Here is a 23,707-nt window from a genome sequence, read left to right as displayed (position 1 = left end):
GTATTCACTTTGGTCATCAGTAGCCGAGTGATGAGACCTGGAAGCAATTTGAGTGACGAAGCCAAAGTTTTAATTAGTTGCTTACGCTTTGAGTGTTACTAGTTTTGAGCCTCTGCGGGCATGTCTATGCTGGTAAGGTAAGCAGCATGAGGGCCTCTTCTGTGACCCTGAAGCCAACTGGCATGGTTTGACCATGTCTACACAATTATGTTCCCTTGGCCTCTAAAGCCAGTACCTGCATCCAAGTCTGGGTAGTGGCACCTCCCAAGATGTGCCTGGCTGTTGTTTGGGCAAGGACTAGATGGCCAGAGCCAAAAATGTCCTGGAGACTGTAGCAACCATTTACCAGCACTGACTATCGGTCTCTAGTGCTCAGGTCTGTGCTGTGGCACTGTTTAATATAGTAAACAAAAAAACAAAAAAAAAAAAAACTAAGCTTGTGTGGGAAGGTTGGAAAGTGGGTCAGTTGTTACTGCCTTTCTTCCCTCTTGCTAGTGTCAGAGTGACTTGCTTTTCAGTAATTTGCTTGGCAAATAAACATTGCTGAAAATGCTTCCTTAGCATTTGAGATAGTCATTTTCATCCTTATTGGATACCAGCCATTTACAAAACAAGTTGACATCTATTTTGTTTTTTTCGATGAGAACAAAGAACTTGTACAACAAAATGAAGGAGATGCAAATGATCTGTTCTGAAACTTGACAGGTTTTTTGATTTAGTATTGTTACGCTCCATGTTCCTATTTTCAATTAGTTTTGAAACCTGCTTACATACTCTGCTGTTTAGTATTTCTGTCAAAAGAAAGGAAGAGATTGCAGCATGTGTTCAGGAAAGACGCAAACCAGGAAATACTGCTGAAGGAAACACTCGACTGTGCAAATAATTTGCTCCTACAGTGTGTTGCTGGAATTGCTTGGTGTAAAGATAAAAATATGCTGTGTTTGAGAAGGCATCAGAAAATATCATTAGGTTTCTGATATTTTTTCTTTTTCTTCCATTGGAAGCTCTTATTTTGGCTTGTGTTATTTTTGTTCAAAAAAAGAAGTCCGAAAATGTAGATGCTTTTGTTTTCATGGATCAGAACAAATACTGTTGAGAACACGAAGAAAATGAGTGTGAAGGAGATTTTGCTGAAAGTCCGACTTCCTCAGGCTTGAAGTATTAGCAGATTTTAAGGGCTGCTAAACCAACCTTTATCAGCAAACACTGACAATAAACTGTGCAAGATCATGACCAGATTGGATGCAAAACAATAATCATATAAGAGCTGTAGCAGTTGCCAATTACTGTTAGTATTCTGCAAGCTTGATGGCCTGTGTGTATGCTTCCATGCTTAGGCTGGTTCTACTTTCAGGAAGTGTTGATTCTGCACCCACTGTCTCTTCATTTGTAGGTTTTCTGCCAGGAGTCATATTAAACATGTTACCCATTTGTCCCAAAGTATTTGGGCCTTAGTAGGAATATATCTTCGGTTGACAGGTTATTTTCTGGCATGACGTCTGCCACAAGCACAGGTTGTTCTGTACTTATTTGCCCTTCATCATTAACTTTATCTTCTCTTGTCCCCTGCCATAGGAAGGCAACATGTGAGACAGGCTCCCAAGCTGTGTGCTCCATTTGCCGTAGCCAGGCTTTGCCTCTGCGGAGGAGATGGTCTCCTCAACCCAAATCCCTCATTTCTCACAGTACCCCTGGGAACAATACTTGAGATTTCCAATCAAGTTTTGCATTTGGTTGAAAGGGACACCAAGGGGTTTAGAAATTATTATGGGGGAATCTGAGAGTGGATGCACATTGATTTCATGTGACCAATTTCCATTTAAGAGCTGACCAAAAACCAAGCTGGGGGTTAGTGTAAAGAGAAGTTTGGTGGTTTACAGAACAGGAAGGGATTTTTTCTTTTTCCTATTTCTCTCTTGCTGTGTTTATTCTATAGGAAACAACTGTGTCTGAGGGGGGACCTGGGCAAGGACATAAAGTAGTCACGGCTAGGAAAATACTGAGCAGGGACACTAAGTAAATTGTTCACTTCCAGTTGTTTGGACAGAATACTGCTGTGGCTCTACTCTGTATGTAAATATGATTACACTCCTACAGTATTGATCTCTCAGAAGTAGAATTAAACTTTTTTTAGTATTATTTGTTAGTGTCTCAGACATGTATTGTTGACAGCAATAAACTTGTTCATGTTGAAATAATGAGTGAAATTATGCTCACGAAGATTCACATGATTTTCCTTGAAATGTGCGTAGTAACTGTATAAATCTTAGAAAAAAAAATAATACAGTCATAGAATCATTTAGGTTGGAAAAGACCTTTAAGATCATAGAGTCCAACCATTTACCTAGCACTGGACATAGACTCCACCACTAAACCATGTCCCTAAGTGCCACATCTACATGTCTTTTAAATACCTCCGGGGATGGTGACTCCACCACTTCCCTGGGCAGCCTGTGCCAATGTCTGACAACCCTTCTGGTGAAGAAATTTTTCCAAGATCCAATCTGAACCTGAGGCTGTTTCCTCTCATCCTATCACTTGTTACTTGGGAGAAGAGAGTGACCCCCACCTCGCTACAACCTCCTTTCAGGTAGTTGTAGAGAGCGATAAGGTCTCCCCTCAGCCTCCTTTTCTCCAGGCTAAACAACTCCAGTTCCCTCAGCCGCTCCTCATAAGACTTGTGCTCTAGACCCTTCACTAGCTTCATTGCCCTTCTCTGGACACGCTCCACCACCTCAATGTCTTTCTTGTAGTGAGGGGCCCAAAACTGAACACAGTATTTGAGGTGCCACCTCAGCAGTGCTGAGTACAGGGGGATGATCACTTCCCTAGTCCTGCTGGCCACACTATTTCTGATACAAGAATCAACAAATCTGTAGAAATACTCCTTGTTCTGGACTCTTAAAATATAGAAAACTTTGCAATACGAGGAAAGAAGTGGAGTGCTGGGAACTCTGTGTTGAATCTCTCTGTTGGGATGACAGAGCATCAAAGCATCAGGCTGGCTTCCTCCCCTGCCAGGCCTTCCAGCAACTGAGCATTTTTTTGGTGTTCTGCAGCTTATTTGCCTGAAAAGAATTTGAAATCAAGATACCGTCTCAGTGTGAAGTCCTGATATGTGACAGCCTTCTCCTGTGAGACTTCTGGGCTGTAAAAGTCAAACCAATATAGAATTATTCTTTTGATGTATTTATTTATCCTGAAAAATATACACATGATTATCTTTTTGTGTAGAAATTTCATATTCATTGTCATGCTCAGAACTCCGCCCTCTGAAAGGGACATTCTTTGACACATTTGCTAAGTGTGAGGTGCCAATATAATTATTTTCTAGTAATACAGTTAAGTTATATGAAGCTATTTATTATGTATGTCACTCTAATCAAATACTTTACAAAGTTTAAAGAGAAGCTAGCCATTTATTTAGTGGTAATAACACATACTATTAGCCATTACCTATGCAGACTAAAGCAATGCATTGTTTCCAGTTTTTTAAAAGTGCATTTGTATTTCTCTTTTACCCATGGATTTCAACGTTTTTTTCCCCCCTTCACTGACCAAACAAACCAGACAGGTTGTTCAATGCAGAGTTAGTGATTAAAATATGCTTTCCAATGCTGGGCACATGATAACTCTGAAAACTGCTTTTTATTTGAAAAAGAAAATTTAGAGTAATTTTTTATGTTTATGTTACAAGAGAGCCTTTGATTGGTGTATTGGTGTATCTTCCACCCAGAAGCAGGGATCTTCTAGTATTCAGTTACAGGTATTTCTCCACCGTGCCTCTTGAGGCATAATGAAAAGGCTTCATCTTGAAGAGGTTTCTTGACATTCTTTGTTCTTCCAAATTAGGCAGATATGACTCAAGTGAAACAGAAGCAGCTGGGGATGAGAGTGTTGAAACCACTTGTGTACAGGTCTAAGTAGATCATCCAAACCCACTAACTTTAGTTTTCCTGCAGACTCGATTTGCTTTCTGGGCTTTTTCTTTCTATGCTTTGTTTTAGTACGTTCGCACAGCACCTGTACAGGGATGCCAGGGATGTGCGAGTGGAACTATTACAAATGTTTTGTTACAGCAGTCAGGTGTGTGAAGGTGTATTCTCCCTATTGTACTCATACACCTATTTTTGCAAGCACAAGTTTGTGGTGGGCAATAATTATGCTGTAGGTTTCTTGCAGTTAGAGTTGTGGTTTCACAGCTGCAGCTCAGTAGCCTCTCTCTTCCCAGCAAACTTGCTTGTGAGTAACTTTATCATTAGGTGCCTTTTTAGGCAACTTGCTGAAGATGGAGAACGTGGTATTGAAATTTAACGGTGCACAGCTTCCTGAAGGCTATCAACTGTTTTACTTGCATATTTGTTTAGTATTCAAAACCAATTATTTTTTCAGTATCCATGTAATTGGAAATTCTCTTAAACTTTGCTGTAAGATGACTGTTTTGCTACTGATTGTTAATATACCGGTGATGTTTTCAATAAAGGATTTCTCGTGAATATGAGCCCCCAGAGAGCTGTAGTTTAGAGCTGGCAAAGTGGTGAAAGGCTCTGAAAGAGATAGTAAATTAGCTTTGCAGTTACATGTTATTGAGGGCAAAGTGGGGAGGCTAGAGAGCTTTTTGCTTCTCACCTGGGAAGATAATTGCAGTAACCATAAGACTGTTTCAAAAGCAGTCTTAGAGGTGCACAAAAAGTAATGTCAGAGGAATTAGTTTCTCGCTATAAGGGTTTTGCAATAGAAACTAGCCTATATCTGTGTGGGCATGCGTGGCAGTTACTGTACATTTAATTGTAATGTGCACATAATCCTGGATTATGAAGCCCATGTGAACTTTTAAGAAAATGGATACTTGGAGAGTTTAGGGCACACAGAGGGCTTTTCCTCCTCTCTGCCTGCCCTGAGGTGCGATTTAAAAAAAAATTACGTCAGTGCCCAAACCTCCAAGTCACACAGGCCCTATGCAGGATTAAAGTATGCATGTAGGCTGGCAAGCCGTCAAGATAACTCATTTTAGGAAGTTAGCCGTCCCCATCTGGTGATTACTGTCCCTCAGCTGCAAGGCAGGAACCAGTGCTTTCCAATGCAGAAGGTAATGCACCTTGCTTAGGGCAGATATTTTGGTTTTCAACTGCATTAAGTTGATTACTTGTAATCATGTGCTTGGTTTAGCTGCTTTTTTGGCCTCTCATTGAGGGAGCTTTGCCTTCCTTGGCTGCCATGGTGTGTGGCCTCTTATGTGTTAATGAGAAATAACCCCTCTGGTTTGTAAATTTTGTTTGCAGAAGCAATGGGAAATGTTTCTGGTTGTGGAAACTTACCTTCTCTCTGGAATTGTTAAAATAGCTTTTTGGTAGTTTTACAGTCCTGTTGCTTCTTTTTAAATAAGTCTAAAATACATCATTTTGTAATGGGCTTTTACATAGTACTGTGGCTCTTAAGGAGATGTGTTGGTTACTTCTAAAAAGTTTGCCTTTTAGAAAGTCGTGTTTATTCACCATCACAGGGCTCAGTTGCCTTCCCATCCGAAGGCACAGATTGCTCCTCTGGTTAATGCAGCCACTAACTGCATGCAAAACCACCAATAAAGTTTCTTTCGTCTATATTAAATGCCTGCGTTTTGTAAAAGGAACGATTCCGGGAAGTTCCCAGACGAGATAGTCCAAAAACTCTATTCCACCGTGGCTTTAGACATGGACAAAAAAATTACGTGAAGAAAGGCAGTAAGAAAACACTGAAGGTTTTGAATAATTATGAATGATCAGCGTTTGGGAGTGAGTACTGATGCTGTTTCACTCTTCTGTTGCCTCTTAATTCACTGCTGTAGAAAGAGCAGCTTGCATCGTCTTGGTGGCTGAAAAGCAGACTGACAGCATCTCCTGGAAATTAGATGCATTCAGGTGGTGATTTTACCTCATAAGCTTGTGGTTCAATAAGTGAAAAAATATGTAAATAAGTTGAAAAGACTGTCAGAGCTACTTTAAGGTATTCTCCATTGAAACTTTTAATAGTAGAAATATGGAGTAAAATTACACAGTTCAAACTTTTGTAATTCTTTTCTCTGTGTTTTAAACTACTGCAAAGAAGCAGTTAAAATCCCACGCATCCCAAGCGTTTGCTGGCTGTAGTAGCCTCCAGGTTAGTATAGAATTAAAACAGAAATTATGTACTAAAAGTTTTGATGGGAAAAATGTGAATCATATTGTGCTTGTTTTTATTTTAAAAATAAATCAACATTCTGAAAATTCAATTTTTAACTTCCATCACACACATTTAAGCTACCACTGAAACTTGATTAACACCGTGACCCTAAGCAGTTGTTTGTTAACTGGTCCCAGTTAAGTTGAGTGAAGTCAATTGCTTTAGCTGTCTTTGTTAGCTGAATCCATGAGTAGAGCACATGAATGCCTTAGACATGGATTGTCAAAAAATTTATGGGGGGAAAAAAAAATATTATCAGGTGTGACTGTTTCATAAGGAAATTTTTTTTATACTGGAAAAGATACCAGACATTGCATCACAAGGTAACGGTTACACAGTGTGATTTCTTGTCATCCGGGTGGAACGTATAGATCCGCTCTGCAGGAGCCAGCAATTGCATGACTGATGCTGCCTCGGTGTGGGCCGGTGGTACTGGAGGGACAAGGTGAGTATTTTGTGGGTGCGTTTCACAGGAGCATCCTGACAGCAGAGAAATGGTGAGATGTGGGAATCCTGCCCTTAGCCTTCTAGTAGAAGGATTTTGTACGCTAACAGGTTCAGACTTTTCTTCTCACTCCCCTCCTGGACTTGATCTATGTAACCGTGTCCTGGTTCTGTCTGGTTTTTGTTCCCAGAGAAGTTCCATTCTTATGGTCATTTTATAATCCCAGTTTTGACCCTGGAGACTTCCAGCTGTGATCCTGAGCAGGCAACGTGGGGAAGTGGTTGAAATGCTGTCATGTTAGGGGCTGGTGTGTGAGCAAGCTGCCGTGGGGAAGGGGATGAGGTACTGGTGCGTTCAGAGATGATGGCGTTCTCTAATACTATAGTTGCTGAATTCCTAAGTCCTGTTCTGAACATCTGTGAATTATTTTATTCAGCAGCTTGCACGTGGGCAAATTTTCACAGGGTGGCAAAAGGCATATCCCTGATGGGATTCAACACTTTGCTTCATTTCAAATTCCTGCTCTGAAAAAGACAATCTAGAACTATTAAAAGGTGCAAGAATCTTTAAAAGGAGCAAGAGGCTTATTTTCAGCTTTTTTTGTCGTTAAAAAATACTGTCTTAAGACAACAACCTTGTTTTATTAAGTGAGCTTAGATGGTTAACATTGCGAGGTTCTCAGCGGTATTATAGCAAGAAGCTTGGCTGATGCTCAAGTCAGGTGGTACCAATTGTGCACACGTATAATCATTAATAGGTTTTATCGTTTCGGTGATTATTTTACTTTGTTACATGCTGAGGCTTTTTCCTTTTAGGATTCGCTGCAACTGCTCGATAAAGCAAATGCCTAAAGTTTTCATTTCTGTAGGGCATATGATAGAACAGCAAAAACTTAGTTAATCGCAAGTCTAATAGTTTATTTTAATTTGGCTTTTCTTTTTTAAGAGAGCTTTCAGATTATAAGCAAAAATCAAATGCTGTGAGCTCTCTAGCAGCCTCCTCCAACTGTTTGTTTTCAGTTCACTCAATGACTTTTTCTTGATGCTAAGACCTGTTCAGGCAGCCTTTTAGTCAGTGTGATTTCCCTTTGGAAAAGGAGCAGGTCTATCTGAAGGGAAAAAAGGTCTGTCATCATTTGCAAGGTAAGTGATGAAAAGGTTAAAACCTGATCCTTATGTTACACTTGTAAGCTGGATATATGTCCTTGCTGCTTCCCTGACATGCAAGTCAGAGAAGTCTGAAATAATTGACTGCCTCTGGGGAATAGTGTGGCTTTAGCAGGTTTGGCTCGCCGTCCACCCCCCGTCCCTGTCCCCCCCCCCCCCCCCCCCCCGCCGATAACTGCAATGCTGCTGCTTAAAATTGTTTTTTGAATGTAACATTTTAGTGGTATTAAGGACTTGGGATTTGAGTTATGAAGAAGCCAGTGCTTGATTGTGAAGGCAACAGAACTGCTTAGAACTTGCTTTTGAATGTCCTTAAAAAGGAAAAAAACATGCTTCTAGGCAAGACGTAGTGCCAAGTATTTCTGGTTTTCTTAGTTTTCTATTGATATGTCTGCAAATACAAGCATGAGTTGGTACCAGTGACAATAAATCAGCTAGGTGTTGTGTGGTTTAGTGCAATGAGAATAAAAGAGTATGGAAGGTTGTTAGACTGATATTTGTATCAGTCTGTCCATTGTAATCTGTCACTCTTTCTACTTGCTATCGAAATTGCCTGATTCTGTATTCTACTCCAAAACTGGTGGTGTGACACTTTTTCTTAACCACTCTCTTGTCAGTTTTTTTGAATCGATTCCTTGATATCCACCCAATTCATGGAGGTTTATGCACAGTTGTAGGTTACAAATGGTCTTGTAGATTTCTGTGAAGAATAAAAAGTCCTTTTATTTCTGTAATAAAGCAATTCACAGGAAAAGAAAGGATTTCTCTCTTCCCACAAAGGAGAATGCTTTCCCTGCCCTCATAGAAGGCGAATGCTAGGTAATAATGCATAGAAAGCTTAGGTGATTTAAAAAACAAAACAAAACAAAAAAACCCCCAAAAGTGCACCCTTCCTCCAAAAGCAGGCTATTACTGATCAGTAAAGAATGAATTTCAAAGGCAGAAGCTCCTTTTCCTCTGTCCTGCTATTGGGCTTTCCTGGCATTTGTCATTTGGCGTAATTCCTCCTTTACTTGCCACTGCTGAGGCATCACAAGAAATTCCTTTATTCTCTGAAAAATTACATCTCCCACTTTTCTGAACAGACAAGGAGTTTTCCAAGAAACTGTAGATTTTCCTCTGTCAGTGTGCAGTTGATCTGTAGTGCTCCATACCTCAGGGATTCTTTTTACCTCTGAAAATAGGACAGATGTTGTAGCAAGAGTACAGTAAGATTGAATTATTGTTTAACAAGACTTGTATCCAAATCTAGTTAAAGATACAAATTTATGTCTGTGATAATCTTTTCTACCTAGATGATGTTCAATGGTGTCTCTTCCCTGCATTTCCCACACTTGCCTTTTTATTCCCCTTTCTGGAGGCTCAGGTTGCAACATCTGTGGCTTTCCAACACCTGCAGCTGGGAAACTAAAGCCAAACCCAGACTTAGCAGTTACTTTGTGGCAAGATTTTGGAAAACATGGGTTTTATCGCTCTGCCTTTGTTATTGAATGGAGTGCACCAAGAAAATCCAGGTTTGCTGGCAATGCTCTTTTTTTTTTTTTTTTTTCCCTAGGATACTTCCCTCCAGAAAGTAGCACAAGCAAATAGAGAGGATGGATAGGCATCAGTAAGTTGTCCTTTTTTGCCGCCTTTATAAGGAGAAAACAGATATGCATGGTTGTTACAGTGCACAGTAGATGGTTAGGAAATATTAAAAAAAATTATGCAGATAGCTATAAGCAATGTTTAGGTAGGTCTTTTATAATTTTAATAATTCAACTTTAGAGCAGAGTGTTATAGGCTCCTGCTGTTCCTCTCAGAATGGTATGCAAACAGGCCCTAGGATGGCTCCAAATTAAGGTGAAAACATTCAAGGCATGTAATTCACACCTTCAATGGCCATTGCCCAATCACGGTGTTCCTGAATAAATGCTTGATCTGTTTCATTATTTATAAGTCCTTGAGTGTTTAAAGTGTAAATTAGACTTTTCTAAAAAGAGAACCAATAAACCCCAATGTTGATTTGCTTGAGTAATGGCCAAAGGAATTGGAAAGCAAACAAGATTTACAAAACCAGTTTTTAATATGTATTTGTGATCTGACAGACTCTGAAATCTGCCCAAGAACTCTAAAACAGATTGCCTGAATATGCAGTCTTCCAGAGGAAATGCGATGAATGGATAGCTGCCCTGCACTCCATCTCTGTGGGTGCATGCTGAAACACTCATTTTCATAAAATAGTTTGTATTAGCATTTCACTGGTCAAAGGCACTCCCCCATGCATATGCCTGCCTCCGTATTATCAATCTTGCTTGCCTGTATTGAGAGCTCAAGTCCCACCCTATTTGCACAATCCCAGAGATCTATTTTAGGTTAATTTAGAAATATGGGTTTCTGTTTTGAGAGGTAAACCTAGCCAAAGCTTGGCGTTTCCCGAGTGACAAAAATCTGTATTTCCAAATAAGTAATCTTTCTAGAATCAGAATGAAAATTAGATATTTTTCAATTTTCTGTAAATGGAAATAAAAATGCAGTATTTTCTCAGCAAAATAAAATGAAACAGAAAAACCAGTCTCTCCAATTCACATGCATCTTGTGCATAAAGGAGCTGATGCCCAGGTAGCAAGTATCAGTCAAGGAGGAGGAACCAGAGGACCTTTGCTTCACATGCATGCATCTTCCAAGATCCTGAGGCTTATCTGTAGGGAAAGAGCCAGGAAACCCTAATTGTTCCAACTTGGCAGTTTCCTCCTACGTTGAGTTTTTGGGACTTGCATTTTCTCCCGTTTGGCAGGAGGAACCTAAAAGCCTGAAGAGCCCTGGCCTGTAGCCCTTCTTGCTGGTCACCCTGCCCCGGAGCTCAGGAGCCACAGGCTCAACCTGGAGATCCCCATGTTCTTGAGGGGATTTTTGCATCAAGTTTGGCATTTGAGCTTGTCCAAGGTTGACACCACAGGTGTCAACTCAGGCTTCTCTGTGTTCTTGGTGCATGTAGGCACCAAAAGCCTGGTCTTGTATTCCCAGCCACCAAGAAGGTAAAAAACGAGGCAGATCTCTGATGAAAACCTGTTTGTGTTGCTGCAGCATTTGTCAAACCTGACAGAGAGTATTTCCAGGAACTTAAAAATAGTGTTATCAGAAAATTATCAGTCGGGGATCTGGAGAGGAAACGGAAGGACTGCAAATACGAACGTTATCACACATGGTCTGTGGCTGCCTCAGAAAAAAAGTTGTTGCAGTCGGCCCTAGGTTAATTCAGGAACACTTCTTAGCAGAAATAATTTTTGAAGTTGCATTTCTTTCAACTTATGCATGCTAATTTCTGTCTCGTTTAAGGACTGTTCAGGGTAAACTATGTTAGTGCTGGTCATTTCAGTTTCTGGTTTTAAAATGTGGCACATTTGCACTCAGTATGACAGGTTGCAGATGCAGTTTGAGTGCATTCAAAGAAAGAGGCAGAACCTGGTAATTAAAGAGGGGTTTGGGAGGAGAAAGCCCGAAGTTAAAGAAGGTGAACATAAATTTAAAGGAAAGTGCTTGGACTTTTGGGTTGAATGCAACGTCACAGATTTGGGTTAGATGAACAAAAAACTGGGCGATGGAAACTGCAGTGTGCTTGCAGGTGAGGATGTCTGTTCATAGGTTTGGAGAAGGAAGGTACCAGAGAGGAGAGTTTTGCAGGTCATCTTTGCAGTCCTGTGCAACGGTCATGAGTAAATATCGTGTCTTTCTGCTGACCGTGGGTGCTACTGATCCCGTTTGCTGTATGAAACTCGTTTCCTCCCAGGAATGTTTTGTAGAAACTGTGACTGGACTCCTAGATGCTGGGACTTCCCCGGAGCATGGCATAAAACTGGGACTCAGTTGTGTGCACAGTGACTTTGCTGTGTCTGGGATGTGTGGGTCTGTCTTAATTACGAGGAGCTTGACCATATTGCACAGATGTAGTAAATTAAATCTGAAATGTGTTATGCTAGGAAATAGCTGGTATGTGTGTCCTGGGCTTCCACTGATGTCTCTGTAGTCACACAGCTAAAATTGGTTTTGCTTTGTCCTGACTTGGTACCTACTTGGCAGATGAAGAGTGAATACAACATTTATTAATGTTTATTAATATGGTCTCAATAAACCAGGTCTGAAACAGAAATGAGATTGGTTTTGTGATAATATATTTGAATGGGAAGGCCTGCATATCCCTGGGAACATGACTCCTTTTAAATGCAAATTATTTTGTTTGCAGGTACCTAACTTAATAATCTATGCACATAATCAGAGAATTTGTGTTCCCAGGAGCTCAGTTCTGGCTGGGAATATACACAAACTTTGTTAATATGTATATTCTTTCCCCAAAGTACCAAAATAAAACTAGGAGTTTTCAACATGGCAAGGTGTGACAGGCTTACTCTCAGAAGTGATCACTTTCAGTGCAAAAGCTAGTTTGTGGAGTTAGGTACTGTGGCAAGAAATGTCCATTACTTTGGGGTAATTTCTGTCTTGCCAATCGTGGCAGAACATAGCCATTCCAGAACCTGGAATTGTGTGAAGTTTCATGTTCCCATGCCCTCTTGTGCTTCAAGGTTTCCCTGTACTCGTTCTCCCTCATATCTGAGTGTTTAGGAAGGCAAAGAATAACTTTCCAATTGTGACTTTCATAAACTGGGCCAAATTCAGGAAGAGGTCCAATATGTGAATGGAAGTAAAACTTGCTGATGTTTCTGTTCTGTCTCTCAAAATAACAGGATCATAGAGTAAAGAACTGTCAGTCCATTCCTCTGGCTCTAAGTGTAGGGTTTTTTTTTTTTAATTTTCTGATGAAAGTTTGTCTGATGTCTTCCTAAGACATCCAGTGCTGAAGGTCTCCTTTTCTTAGAAGCCTCATAATCTTTCCTGGATTTATATGTCTGGCTCTTATTCCAGTTCCTGAATCCAGGGCTATGGACTATCAGCCCTCCATTTTCACTGTCTGACTTGTCTTTCTAATCTCTGACTAGTTCTTGAGTTCATTTGCTTTGCTTTTAGACGAGGACATTGTGTTTGCTCTTGTTTCTTTTGTACAACATTGTTGTCCCTCTTTACATCACCTTTAGTAATTTCAAAAGCGTTTTCCCTCATCATCTGATCCTAAGGAAATTCAGGGATAATTCCTCTGCTGTTTTTTATTTCTCACAAAAGAGTTTGTTGAAGTACAGTAAAACTTATGGGAAACTTAACGGTACTAGTGGGTTTCCTTTATCAAAGGACATGTAACTGGATTAAGCTTCCCTGATTCCAGCTAGCTTCATTGCCGAAAAGCCTAACTCAAAGTCGTTGCATTCTGCCTATTTATGCATATCCTTGTTGTTGTTGTGTGCTGTGTCTTAAAATCTAAATCACCTTCAAGAATTGCTGTTGCCAAGGTCTTCTGGGAAATGAGACAAGAAAAAGTGTTTGCTGGAATAGCCCAAAGACTTTTTATCTCGCTGCTGACTGTAGTATGTGCATTTTTATTATTTCTGTCCTGTCTGGTAGGAAGAAGAATGTTTTCTTTTTTAAATGTTCCCAGAAATTTTAGCCTGTGTATTTTTTGTCTTGATAGCCTTTCCATTGTATGTGTGGGTACTTTATAAGGTAACATTTTTGTTAATGGTAATTTTCTTTGTCTGTACGTGTTGCCTGGTATGAGAGCACCCATCTGGGAATACTTTTTTCCAAAATTGGCAGCTTTTTTTATAGATAACGGAGAACTTTTTGTCAACCTTAGCAATCCGTTTCTGGTTCCATTTGCTAAAATAAAAAATAAAAGAGGAATCTCACAATTCAAGGTCTTTCAAAATTTTATTTCAGTAGACATTCTACCCTTGTGGGGTTGCCAGAGACTCAAAAGCCTACTTGACAGACGAGCAAGCGGTCTGGGGGGGCCGGGGAGGCTCCTAAAAGCCCCTGTACTCGGGGGGGGGGGGGGTGGGGAGTGGGCTGTCCTCCTGGCTGCCCTGCAGCCAGCAACCCTGACCTCCTTTCCAGCCATTTGGAGAACTGCTGCTACTCTGCGTATCCATGTCTCCTGACTTGGAGAGAGGTCAGATTATTAGTTTTTCTTTAGTTAGCAGGTCGATATATTTTGAATGTATGCGTAGCTAGCTATTTAGAAATAGTTCCTTGAGCAAAATATGATTGATACCGTCGCAATGTATGCAGTCGGAAGCTTTTAAAAGCCTTTGAATAAAAGCCTGTGTGTTTTGTAAATGCCTCAAATGTCTTTTTACCTGTAAAGCCAGTAAGTCCACAGACAAGGGAGATCTGGAGCCAAGGAGCATGTGGAGGAGGGAGCTATAAGTCACTTTGAGATCTAGATGTGTCCTGAGTATTGCCTGTTGGCCTTTGCTGCAACCAGGATACCAGGCTAGATGGGTCTTTAGTCTGCTCTTGTACAGGTATTTGCATATGCAATTATACATTTAACAAAAAAAAATTCTGATGAAGCGTGACTGAAATTTTTTCATCTTAAAAAATAATCCTTTGTAAGTTATGTTTTATAGGGGTTGAATTTTTAGTAGCAATTCAGTGTAAACCTTCAGATACATTTTGAACAGAGCAATTGTGTTTGCCTTCTGTACAACTCAGAGTTAGAACGGGTTCAAAAGTGTTAGCAAATGTTAAAGAAAAAAATTTTTTCTAGAAGGAGAAGTTTTTGAAGACTGAATTAGAAAAAAATGATCCCCTGAAGGGAAAGACATTCAGTTCTCATGTGTTTGTGCAGACTTGTTTTGCTTTGCCACTTGCAGTGCAGAGTATTGTCGGACAGCTAGTAAAGGACTTTGCAGACCACAGTCCGATCCCATAAAGACATTCCTGTCCCATGTTGCAAAAATACTGCTCAATGTAGAGAAAAGCCCACTTTGGTGTTTAGCAGCTCTGTTCAATGATGTTGGCTCCTGAGCCCAGTGATGAGTTAAAGGGAGGGCAAAATGTGAGAAGCAGAAAGTTTGGGAGGGTAGGGGGGTGATGGAGGTGTGCCGCTGTCAGTGATGTGGGTGGGCAGGCACAGCAAAGTGCATCTCATGAGCTGGGTACAGAAAGAGAAATGAAATGTTGGAAAGGCCTCATGCAAAGGGTCCTTCTGCTACCTCCCTTTTTGGTTTAACACCTCATAAATGTGGCCACTGGAGGAAGGGGGTAGGAAGCAGCCAGTGTAGCCATGGCTCGGGTACTCTGGGGAGGGAGGTACGCCTCTTTCCAATTTACCTTAGATTGCTGCTATAATTGGGAGTAGGACTCTGGATTTTGCTTTGGGTAGTCTGTCGTAGTATGGTGGAGAAATGTAGTCTGTTGAGATCCAACAATTATAGTTAATCTTTCGGTAGAATTACTGGGTTCTGTTGAGGTGTGGAGAAATAACATAATGATATGTTAAAAATCAACAAACTTGAGTCAGTCCTTGGTCACTGGCATGCTTTACCTACTTGATTTAAGTTTCACAGCACTAAGAGGCTTTCTGTCAAACACTTGCAGAAAGGGAATACAAAAGCAATGTCAATGGCGTCAGTATGGGGCCTGGTGGTGACCTTGCCCAGTGAAATATTAAAGGAGGAACAAGAGGACGTTTCTGTGAACCAAGCAATTATCCTGCTGCTGCAACCCTGAGCATTAAAAAAAAAAAAAAAAAAAAAAAAGTTGTTTTTGAAAAAGTATTTCTGAAAAACTGTTTTCATGTTTTCTTGTTTTAAGCCTTTAGAATTCATTGTTTTCAGTTTTTTCTCTTAAGTATGCGAGGAAGGATGGGGTGCTTGGTTTTGTCTGAGATGCTCCTTTGCTGTCATAATTTTACAGGATGGGACTTTGCGCAGAATAATGTATGCCCTGGGACTTAGAGTAAACTTGCAACTTGTAAACTTTGTCCCCAGCCAGACCTCTGGCCTCCCCAGTCCGTAGCAGTATTTGTGTTAAGACAGTATAGTCTCTACAGCCGGAATTCTTTTTTCCTCTATCCCTGCTCTGTCTTCTAACTTCTTAAAATTTCTGCTCCTCTCAGTGCTGCTCCATGACCCAAACTCTCTGCTTCACTGCTCCCTCGTTGCCCTCTGCTTTCTCCTGGGCATCCATCTCTGCCTTTCCACAGTCACCCTTTATCTGTTCACCTCTTGCTTATCCTTTTAAAAAGCGGGGGTGGGATTAATAAAAAAATTAATCTAGGTTTATATACCTAGGAAGGCAAGTACTGAATATTTCTTGAATTTAGTAGTTAGCATTTGACCATCATGGTTTCCTCTTCTGGTTTCTTTTCATGCTTATTTGTTATGTTTTGATGTAGAGTGTAAATGCTGGGGGTCAGATTTTTCAAAGTCATGTATGAGTCGTGTATGGGAAGTACTGAGGTGCTTCTCCTATGGCTTTATGGGACTCTGGTCCTATTGTTTGTGAATGTGGAGGGTAAGCGGGGAGGAAGGACCATGATTCTTAATGTCCTGCAAGACAGGCATACATATGGTCTGAACTGACAGTGATTGCAGTGCTGCTGCCTTTCCCCAATGGGGAACTGTCTCTAAAATGTCTTCCATCATCTTGCTGTGTCATTTCAGCATGGGGCAGGAGTTGTTAGTGCTAGGTCTCTGTCTTCATGCTGTCTGGGAAGCACTAAAACAAGAAAATGGGTCACCTTCACTTACAACGGACCCGAACTGGTACTGTACAATGCCTTAAGGACAGACCTTTCCCCCCCCCCACAGTACACAATTCTTACAGTGGCTCAAGGTGGGAAGTTCTAAGGTCCATGTGGGAGGACTAGGAATAGAAGCCTTAGACCTGAACTTGTCAAACTGCTAATTTGGCTAAAATAGTGGGCTGGTTTTAGCTATCCTCTGTAATTGCTTGGAGGCTGTGGCTGCACGTGGAGCAGGGTGGGAAAAGATGGGCCAGGACGGCAGCAAAACAACCTTGAAACAACCTTGGAAACTTCTCAGAAATCCCTACTGACGATGGGAGGATGGGGAATAGAAAATATGTAATTCAGGAGGTGGCTTTGTAGAATTATCCTATTTTTGTGTATGAACCTGAAGCGTGGGTCTAAGTAAGTTCATGATAATGTTGAGAATTTACTTCTGCAATAAGGTTTTCATTTTCCATTGACTTCTAATTTATTGCTATTTAATCTATCCTATTCTACAGAAATACACCTTCAAATGTAGAAAAATAAGTTTGTGATCCAGGTTTAACTATGAAAACTCTGTAGAATATCAAAAAAAGCAACTACCATTTCAACTGATCCATCTAATGCCTTTCTATAAGAAAATAATCCCTATTTTTGCTTTACAATCAGTGGCAGGCAGAGGAAAGCAGTACAGAGATACAGGTGGTTTTTTAATGTACGTTTGCTCTGTCTAAAAGAAACCTGGTGTATTGCACACTGTGTAAACATTTCTCCTCTACTCGGTGACTCTGGAGCAGCTATCGGGTGTGTGCAGGTGGAACTCGGGTTCTGCCACACATTCTTAAAGGTCCTGAGCAGACACAGGTGGGACTAGCACATGGAGACCTTCCTTGAATCTCTGACATCCCTCTGCCTGCTTTGGTTTCTTCAACTTGACCAGCAGAAGATGCAAGCGCAGAGGCACCAATGGGAAGGCTGTTCAGCCTTTGGCAGAAGGTTTACAACCACTTGGTCTGTCTGACATTGGGTTTCCCAGCTCCAGTGAAGATGCCTACCTGGATGTCGGCCCAGCTGCTGCTCATTGTCACCACCACCAAGTCTGAGCTTGTCAGACTGCTGCTGTCCAGAGGTGATAACTTTAATGGCTCTTTACAGAGCAGGAGTTTCTCATTACTTTAGGCTCCCTACTCTTGCTATCCTTGCTTGGTTGGTCTTCATTTTTTAATACACTAGGTGTGAAAAACCATGACTGCTTTAGAATTCAGAAGTGATGAGTTTCCTTCCATCTATTGACAACTATTGGTATTTGCCCTTACTGCAGCAGAAAGAGTTGGTCTGTGTGTGTGTGTGTATATATGCCTTTTAAGGACCAGTTTTTCTTTTCACTTGTCTTTTGGAAATTTACCTCCTTTCACTTAAGTGAATAAGTAATATGTCACATCGCTCATGTAATGTACCATGCCTCTCTGGGTACAGCACATCGGATACCTGATTCTTTCCTAAAGTCACTTCTTCCAGGTGGGTACCATGCATAATTCCCTTAGACTGAATTCTACTGGCCGAAAAATTCCTAGTTGGTGTTCCAGGCTAGAAAACGCCATGAATGCTTAATGTAAATTCCCTGACATGGTATTTGGACTTGTTATAGAGACTTGATTAATATGCTGAATTGAAAAGTATGTTCTGTGTGAACAGCAGAATGTGATTTTTTAATTATATTTAGCCTTTTGTACATCATACAGCTGAAGTAGCTGCTAATGTAATTCAGCAATATCGGAGGTTAATCATGCTGTTGCAGGTGGTTTTATCCTTTCATCAACTTGGAAAATAAGAATAACAAGTTTTAGACTGTTTTTAAAGGAAGGATAAATACATTTGGATGATAAAAATTTTGATATTATACTTCTGCCTTGGCTTCAGACATGCTTCATTTCAGGCTTCATCCCTGCAGCTTGTGAGTGCTCAGGTGCTTCTGGGATCTCACAATTTTCTGCACTGAACAAGTTGAAGCTGAACACAGCCCATCTAGTAAGTACTGAGCATGTGGAAGGCTACATGCTGTTGTTGTGTACAAGAGCCTTGTGAGGGGACGGTCTGTCTGATTTGTATTTTGCATGTCTGCTTGCTTAATCAGCTGCAGTTAGATATGTCTCTTCGATGTCACTCGGACTGACCATCCACGATGTGTGAAGTCCTTGGACCCACTATTGGGCTCGAAGTTGAGCCTTTGCCTGGTAGACTTCTTTAGTACTAGTGTCACTGGGGAGGTGGGACGTGCTCCACATGCCTTCAGCTCAGCGACTGCAGAAAGAGAAACTGCAAATGCCTTTTAATTCTTAGAAGTAAAGTACTGCAGGTATCATTCTACTGGAATCCTGTTTTCTGATTCATGTGCCAGCATAAGGGTGGTTCCCAGACCAGTCGTAATTCACTCACTCTTTAAAAAAGGGCTCTGCCAAAACATTCAACAAAAATGATCCCAAGATGTGTCTAAATCATTTAATAAGTAAGTCTTCACTGAACACTGTGCGTCTGCTGTCTTTAGTAGAGCATAAACTGCAAATTCTGTATTTCATGGCTTTTGCACCTGAGTCCCTCGTAATGCCCTTCCCATAGAAAGATCACCTTCTGTGGAGACTGATCTGTAAAAACAAACCTTTCCCTATTATTTCAGTCTAATGAAGATTTTCAGCTTCTGGATTCCTCTCAAAGGAATAGTCTAGTGTAGAACTGTTGTTATAATATTAACAGCACTCGATAATTTTTATTTTTGTTGTCTTGTTTTGTAGCTACTTGTTCAATAATTCCCAACAAGCTCAGATAACATTTCTGAGTTAATGTCATTACTTTCAGAAAAATGCATTACACCTGAAAAAAATAGATCTTTCCTCTCTTGTACAGTCTGTTGGTTTCTGCCTTTTTTGTTGTTTCTTAGCCAACAGCTTGCTTGACTTTGATTCTTTGAGGCTTATTCTGTACTAATCCCTTGGAAAATCTGTATTGTCTTCCCACAAGACATCTCGGTCATCAATCAGGCTTCAGTGAAGGTCGAAAAGCAGCCAAATTGTGGCCTCCACACAAGATGAAAAGCTGTTCTTAGAATCTACTTGTGTTGGTGTGCAATCTAACTTTCACATCAGTCTTTTTTTAATTAGCCAGGAAGAATATCACTAATTATAGTCCCTGGTGTCCTTTTCAATGGCTTGTGCACACATGACAAGAAGCGCAGGGAACAGTGCTGAAATACTATTGAACATTTGGGCATTTGGGTAACTTCCCAGGAGTTTGGTACGAGAAGCATGCATCTACGTGGACCACCTCTCTCCTCTCAGTGAGTGGCAGCATCCTGTTCCGGTGCCCTCAGCAGACTTTGACCAACTCCTCATCCCCCCCATACTGTAAAATTGAACTTCCAATATAATTACAGAAGAAGGAATGTAACTTTTATAACAACTAGAGCAATGTTTGAGCTTGTTTGTGTAAAAATTACAAAAGCAGATTGTCTAAACTTACTGTATTAGCGTGTTGCAAATATCAAGGGATGAGTTTGCTTTTGTGCTTGCGTGTGTGGAGAGTTAATGAACAAACTTTTGATGCAGTCACATTGAACTGCACGTATTCAGATTTATTGTTAGTAGGTTACCTCCCTGGCATTTTAGGCCAAGGACAGAGGCAGGATGTAAGGAACAAAATGATAGATATCTAAATGGGGAGGGGGGAAGACCCACAATGTCAGATTATTTGTAAAATAGAAGAATAATACTTTAAGGATAGCTATTAAAAGGCTTATTTGCGAACTGCTGTCTCTTGAAGAGAAAGTACAAGTGCCTCATGAATATCTGAAGAAAAACCAGTCCATTTTTAAGAACAAAAGAATCACTGTATCAAAACAAACCAAATAGAAGTGCTTTGTTAAATCAAGCAGATAGCTGTTAGAGAGTGCAATAGACGGAAGTCAAATGAGATGCAGAATTCAAAGCAGTGAGGTCAGTTAAGTAGTAGCAGTGTTTTACTAGAGACTGTACAAAATTCGTTATCACATCAAGATTTTAAGTTGATTAAATATTTTTTTTTTTAAGTATGTAATTGCAATCATTCTCATGTTCATTAAAAATTAAAGTTGTTTGAGCTCTTTAGCCCTTGTAGAAGCCTCAGTTTGGCAGGTCAATCTTCTAGAAACTAGGCAAGGGAAGATGAAGCCTCCTTGGACAAAGAGCAACAAACCATGGTGTACGTAGTCTATACCGAACCAAAGCTACCTGCAAACGCCAGGTAGTAAAATATCTGGTGTATGTCACTAAGGACACTGTTAAAACCACTGTTGCCTTGTTTTGCAGCACTTTCCTCTTATTTTAGACTGCGACATCTACATATATACTTCTTTTTTTGCAATCCTTAACATGCGAAAGGGCTCTGGTATCAAGGCCCTTGTATCTTGCCGCTTCCAAATGCACACTGTGCCATGAGGAATTTATATGTGCCTTTGAGATACGTATTTTTTTTCTCTGATCACTTGTATGCAGTTCATGGGAGGGTAATCACTACCTTCACAGGGGCATGGCCCCGCAGACTATTCTATTAGCATTCAGAGCTCTGCCATGATTATCAGTCTAATTCCTTTAGCGTTGCATATGCTGGATTTCTCTACAGGCAGTGCGACTGGGAAGTCCGAAAGTAATTTCCCTTTGCTACTGTCATTTCAATCAAGACCTACTGATGTTAGATTATATTAATAATCTTGAGTTTTGTAGAAACCAGGGGCCAGTTTTCATTATAGGACAATCTTTATTTTTTATTGTTTTAAACAATTTTCAGAGGAGAGAAATAAACCCTCTTTTATGTGTTGTGATTGCTTATGCAGCTGAAAGCGTTGTATTGGCAGGCAGCTGTGGTAGCTCTGTGCCCTTGTAACTTGTGCTGTGATGTCCCTTTTGCTCCTCATGGATTTATTAGTCTTCAACATGGGAGAGAAGACAGAAGCTGTTGATGCTTTTCCCCTCCCCTATTTCCTAATTATCCCTTGCAGTATATTTTTCCACTGCTGTCACAACTCTCTCCTAATCCCTTTTCTGTGTCATTTGGTTACTTCACTTGCCCCAATTCTTCCATCCCTTAAGCTCCTCCTTTTCCCACCAAGAATTTGTATGCGTAATATTTTCTATGAACACTACCTTATAGATTTGCTATGTGCAGATGGCCCTTGTTGAAATGCTCAATGCTGTGTTGTTTACAGGCAGAAATTGCAGATTTTTATTTTCCTTGAGAGCCATTTGAATGGAGGCATAGAGCCTTCTGTTGGGATTAGCGCTGGTGAAAAGGTAGCCAGAACTTCAACTTTGCCTTCGGGTCTGAACAAGAAGACTGGAAAAAAATCAAAACAACTGAAGGTGTTAGGGCGATTGTGGTGTTTGTTATCTTGGTGTTTTTTTCAGGGAGCCTTTTCTTGGGGCACCTTTTGTTCAGATGACCTCAAATTTGCATTGCTGACCTTCCTTTGCATCATCATTGAGGCACAATAATGAGGGCAATATACAGAAGCTAGTGGAGTTTATAGATTTTAGAGAAGTTGGTGACTAGACATAAACACTTTGAACTCTCACAGGTTTGGTAATCAGCTTGTTTTTCCTGGTGCAATCCTCTTTTTATTAAAACTAGTGGTGATCTTTCAAAAGCTGTATGCCAGTTCAAGCTGCTGGGTCAGAGTATAATTGTACAGATGGTATTGCACAAGAAATGGTGCTGATAGCCATAAAACGCGTCGGTAGTAACTGTGTTTCTCGTGGCTAAAAGGGTATTGCTCATCTAACTTGAAACCAGTCTTTGGTGCAAAGTTATGGATGTTTGGCAGTATTTCCTCCTGTCATCTCTATTGTGTTATAAAAAGTAGCTTCAAAATAAACAATCGAAAAAATGTTACTGTGGTGTTTTCCTCAATAGGACTGTAAACCAGTTTGCTGAGGTTAAGAGCAGTAATTAGTTTTACTGTTTTATCCGGAAAAAGTATAGGCCCAACTCAGAGCCACTCCCCTCAGATGAATATATTTATACAGAGTTGCTGTTGTTATAAAGTGAAGGTGTAAGGAAACTTTACTCTGCATTTTGAAATAAACTATTTGGGCCCTTAATAAAGGCAGTCATGTGATAAATATTTTTAGCTAATTTAGGTGTTCTGCAGCTGGTGATGCTGACAGATATTCTTCATAACTGTTGATGAACTACAATAAAGATAATTTCATTTAATATTTCAGTGTGAAGAAAACTGGGTAGTGTTAATTTTTCAGAAAAACAAAGTCTTAGAGAAGAGTTTATAAATACTGTGCATGCAAAGCTGAGGCACCGGAGTGCAACGTTTAGGGTAGTTAGTAAGGCTTGACATTTGGAAAGTAAGTTGAGTGTTTTACACAGGAAATTATGTACATCGTGGGTACTGTGAACTGACTAATAGAGCTGTTAGGCATGACTTTTAACTGACAGAATGGGACAAGAAAAGAAAGAAAGCATGGTATATATGTCAAATAGATAGCTGGTCCTAATTAAGTACTACCTTTGTCTTGGTAGACCTAGTTTTCATGTCTTTATATTGCAGCTTAGTTTTTTGTTGCAGAGCAACTCAAGGTATAAAACCTTTTTTTTCCTGGAAAGCTTCATGTAACGGTTTGGTTTTGTTTTCTTTGTCTCACCCCCCCCCCCCCCCCATTGTGTCACTGTTGCTGCAGAAAATTTATTCCAGTTCTGGTTGTTATTTCAGTGCTTTCATTTGTTTGAGGTGAGATTGGGTGATGATTGCTCAATGGAGGAAAAAACCCTCATAATTTTAAATAGATAGCTGTATATGATGGGTCTCATTGTCAACTTAAATTATTGTGCATTGCAAGTGCTTCTTCTGGTATTGTCTGAAATAGCTGCAGTGTCAGAGGCAGGTTTTCATTACAGATAATAAGCTTCAGACTTTTTAAACCTCACTCAAAACATAAAATACCAGAAAACCTAGTTAGAAAACAGTGTTTTTAGTGTTGTAGTTGTTATGAAAATACATAAAAATGTAGATGCCTGTAAAAATGTCTCCCTCGTGTGTTTATTGTTTTTGCAGGCACTATACTGGTTGATAATATGCTGATCAAAGGGACAGCAGGAGGGCCGGACCCCACCATTGAACTCTCCTTAAAGGACAACGTAGATTACTGGGTGATCCTTGATCCTATCAGCCAGATGTTATACCTAAATAGCACTGGCCGAATTCTGGACAGAGATGTAAGTTTGGGGTTTGCTGTTTGTTTTCTTTTCTCCCCATAG

General features: G+C 40.3%; 1 protein-coding gene across 24 annotated transcripts in view; it reads left to right on the top strand.

Moving 5' to 3' along the window:
* Window positions 1–23,707, top strand: part of PCDH15 (protocadherin related 15) — an 852,429-nt gene that overhangs the window by 540,764 nt on the left and 287,958 nt on the right. For all 24 annotated transcript variants that reach the window (XR_003925762.2, XR_003925760.2, XR_003925761.1 and 21 more), the window contains one exon: window positions 23,505–23,665. Coding sequence is in view for 20 of the 24 variants with exons in the window: in XM_030030447.1 (XP_029886307.1) it covers window positions 23,505–23,665 (161 nt within the window). In the remaining 4 variants the exon portion in view is untranslated. The remainder of the gene's footprint in view (window positions 1–23,504; window positions 23,666–23,707) is intronic.

Source organism: Aquila chrysaetos, chromosome 11 (genome assembly GCF_900496995.4).
Source record: "Aquila chrysaetos chrysaetos chromosome 11, bAquChr1.4, whole genome shotgun sequence".
Lineage (NCBI taxonomy): Eukaryota > Metazoa > Chordata > Aves > Accipitriformes > Accipitridae > Aquila > Aquila chrysaetos.
Note: the sequence above shows the minus strand (reverse complement) of the source record. Positions and strands in the feature narration are given on the sequence as shown.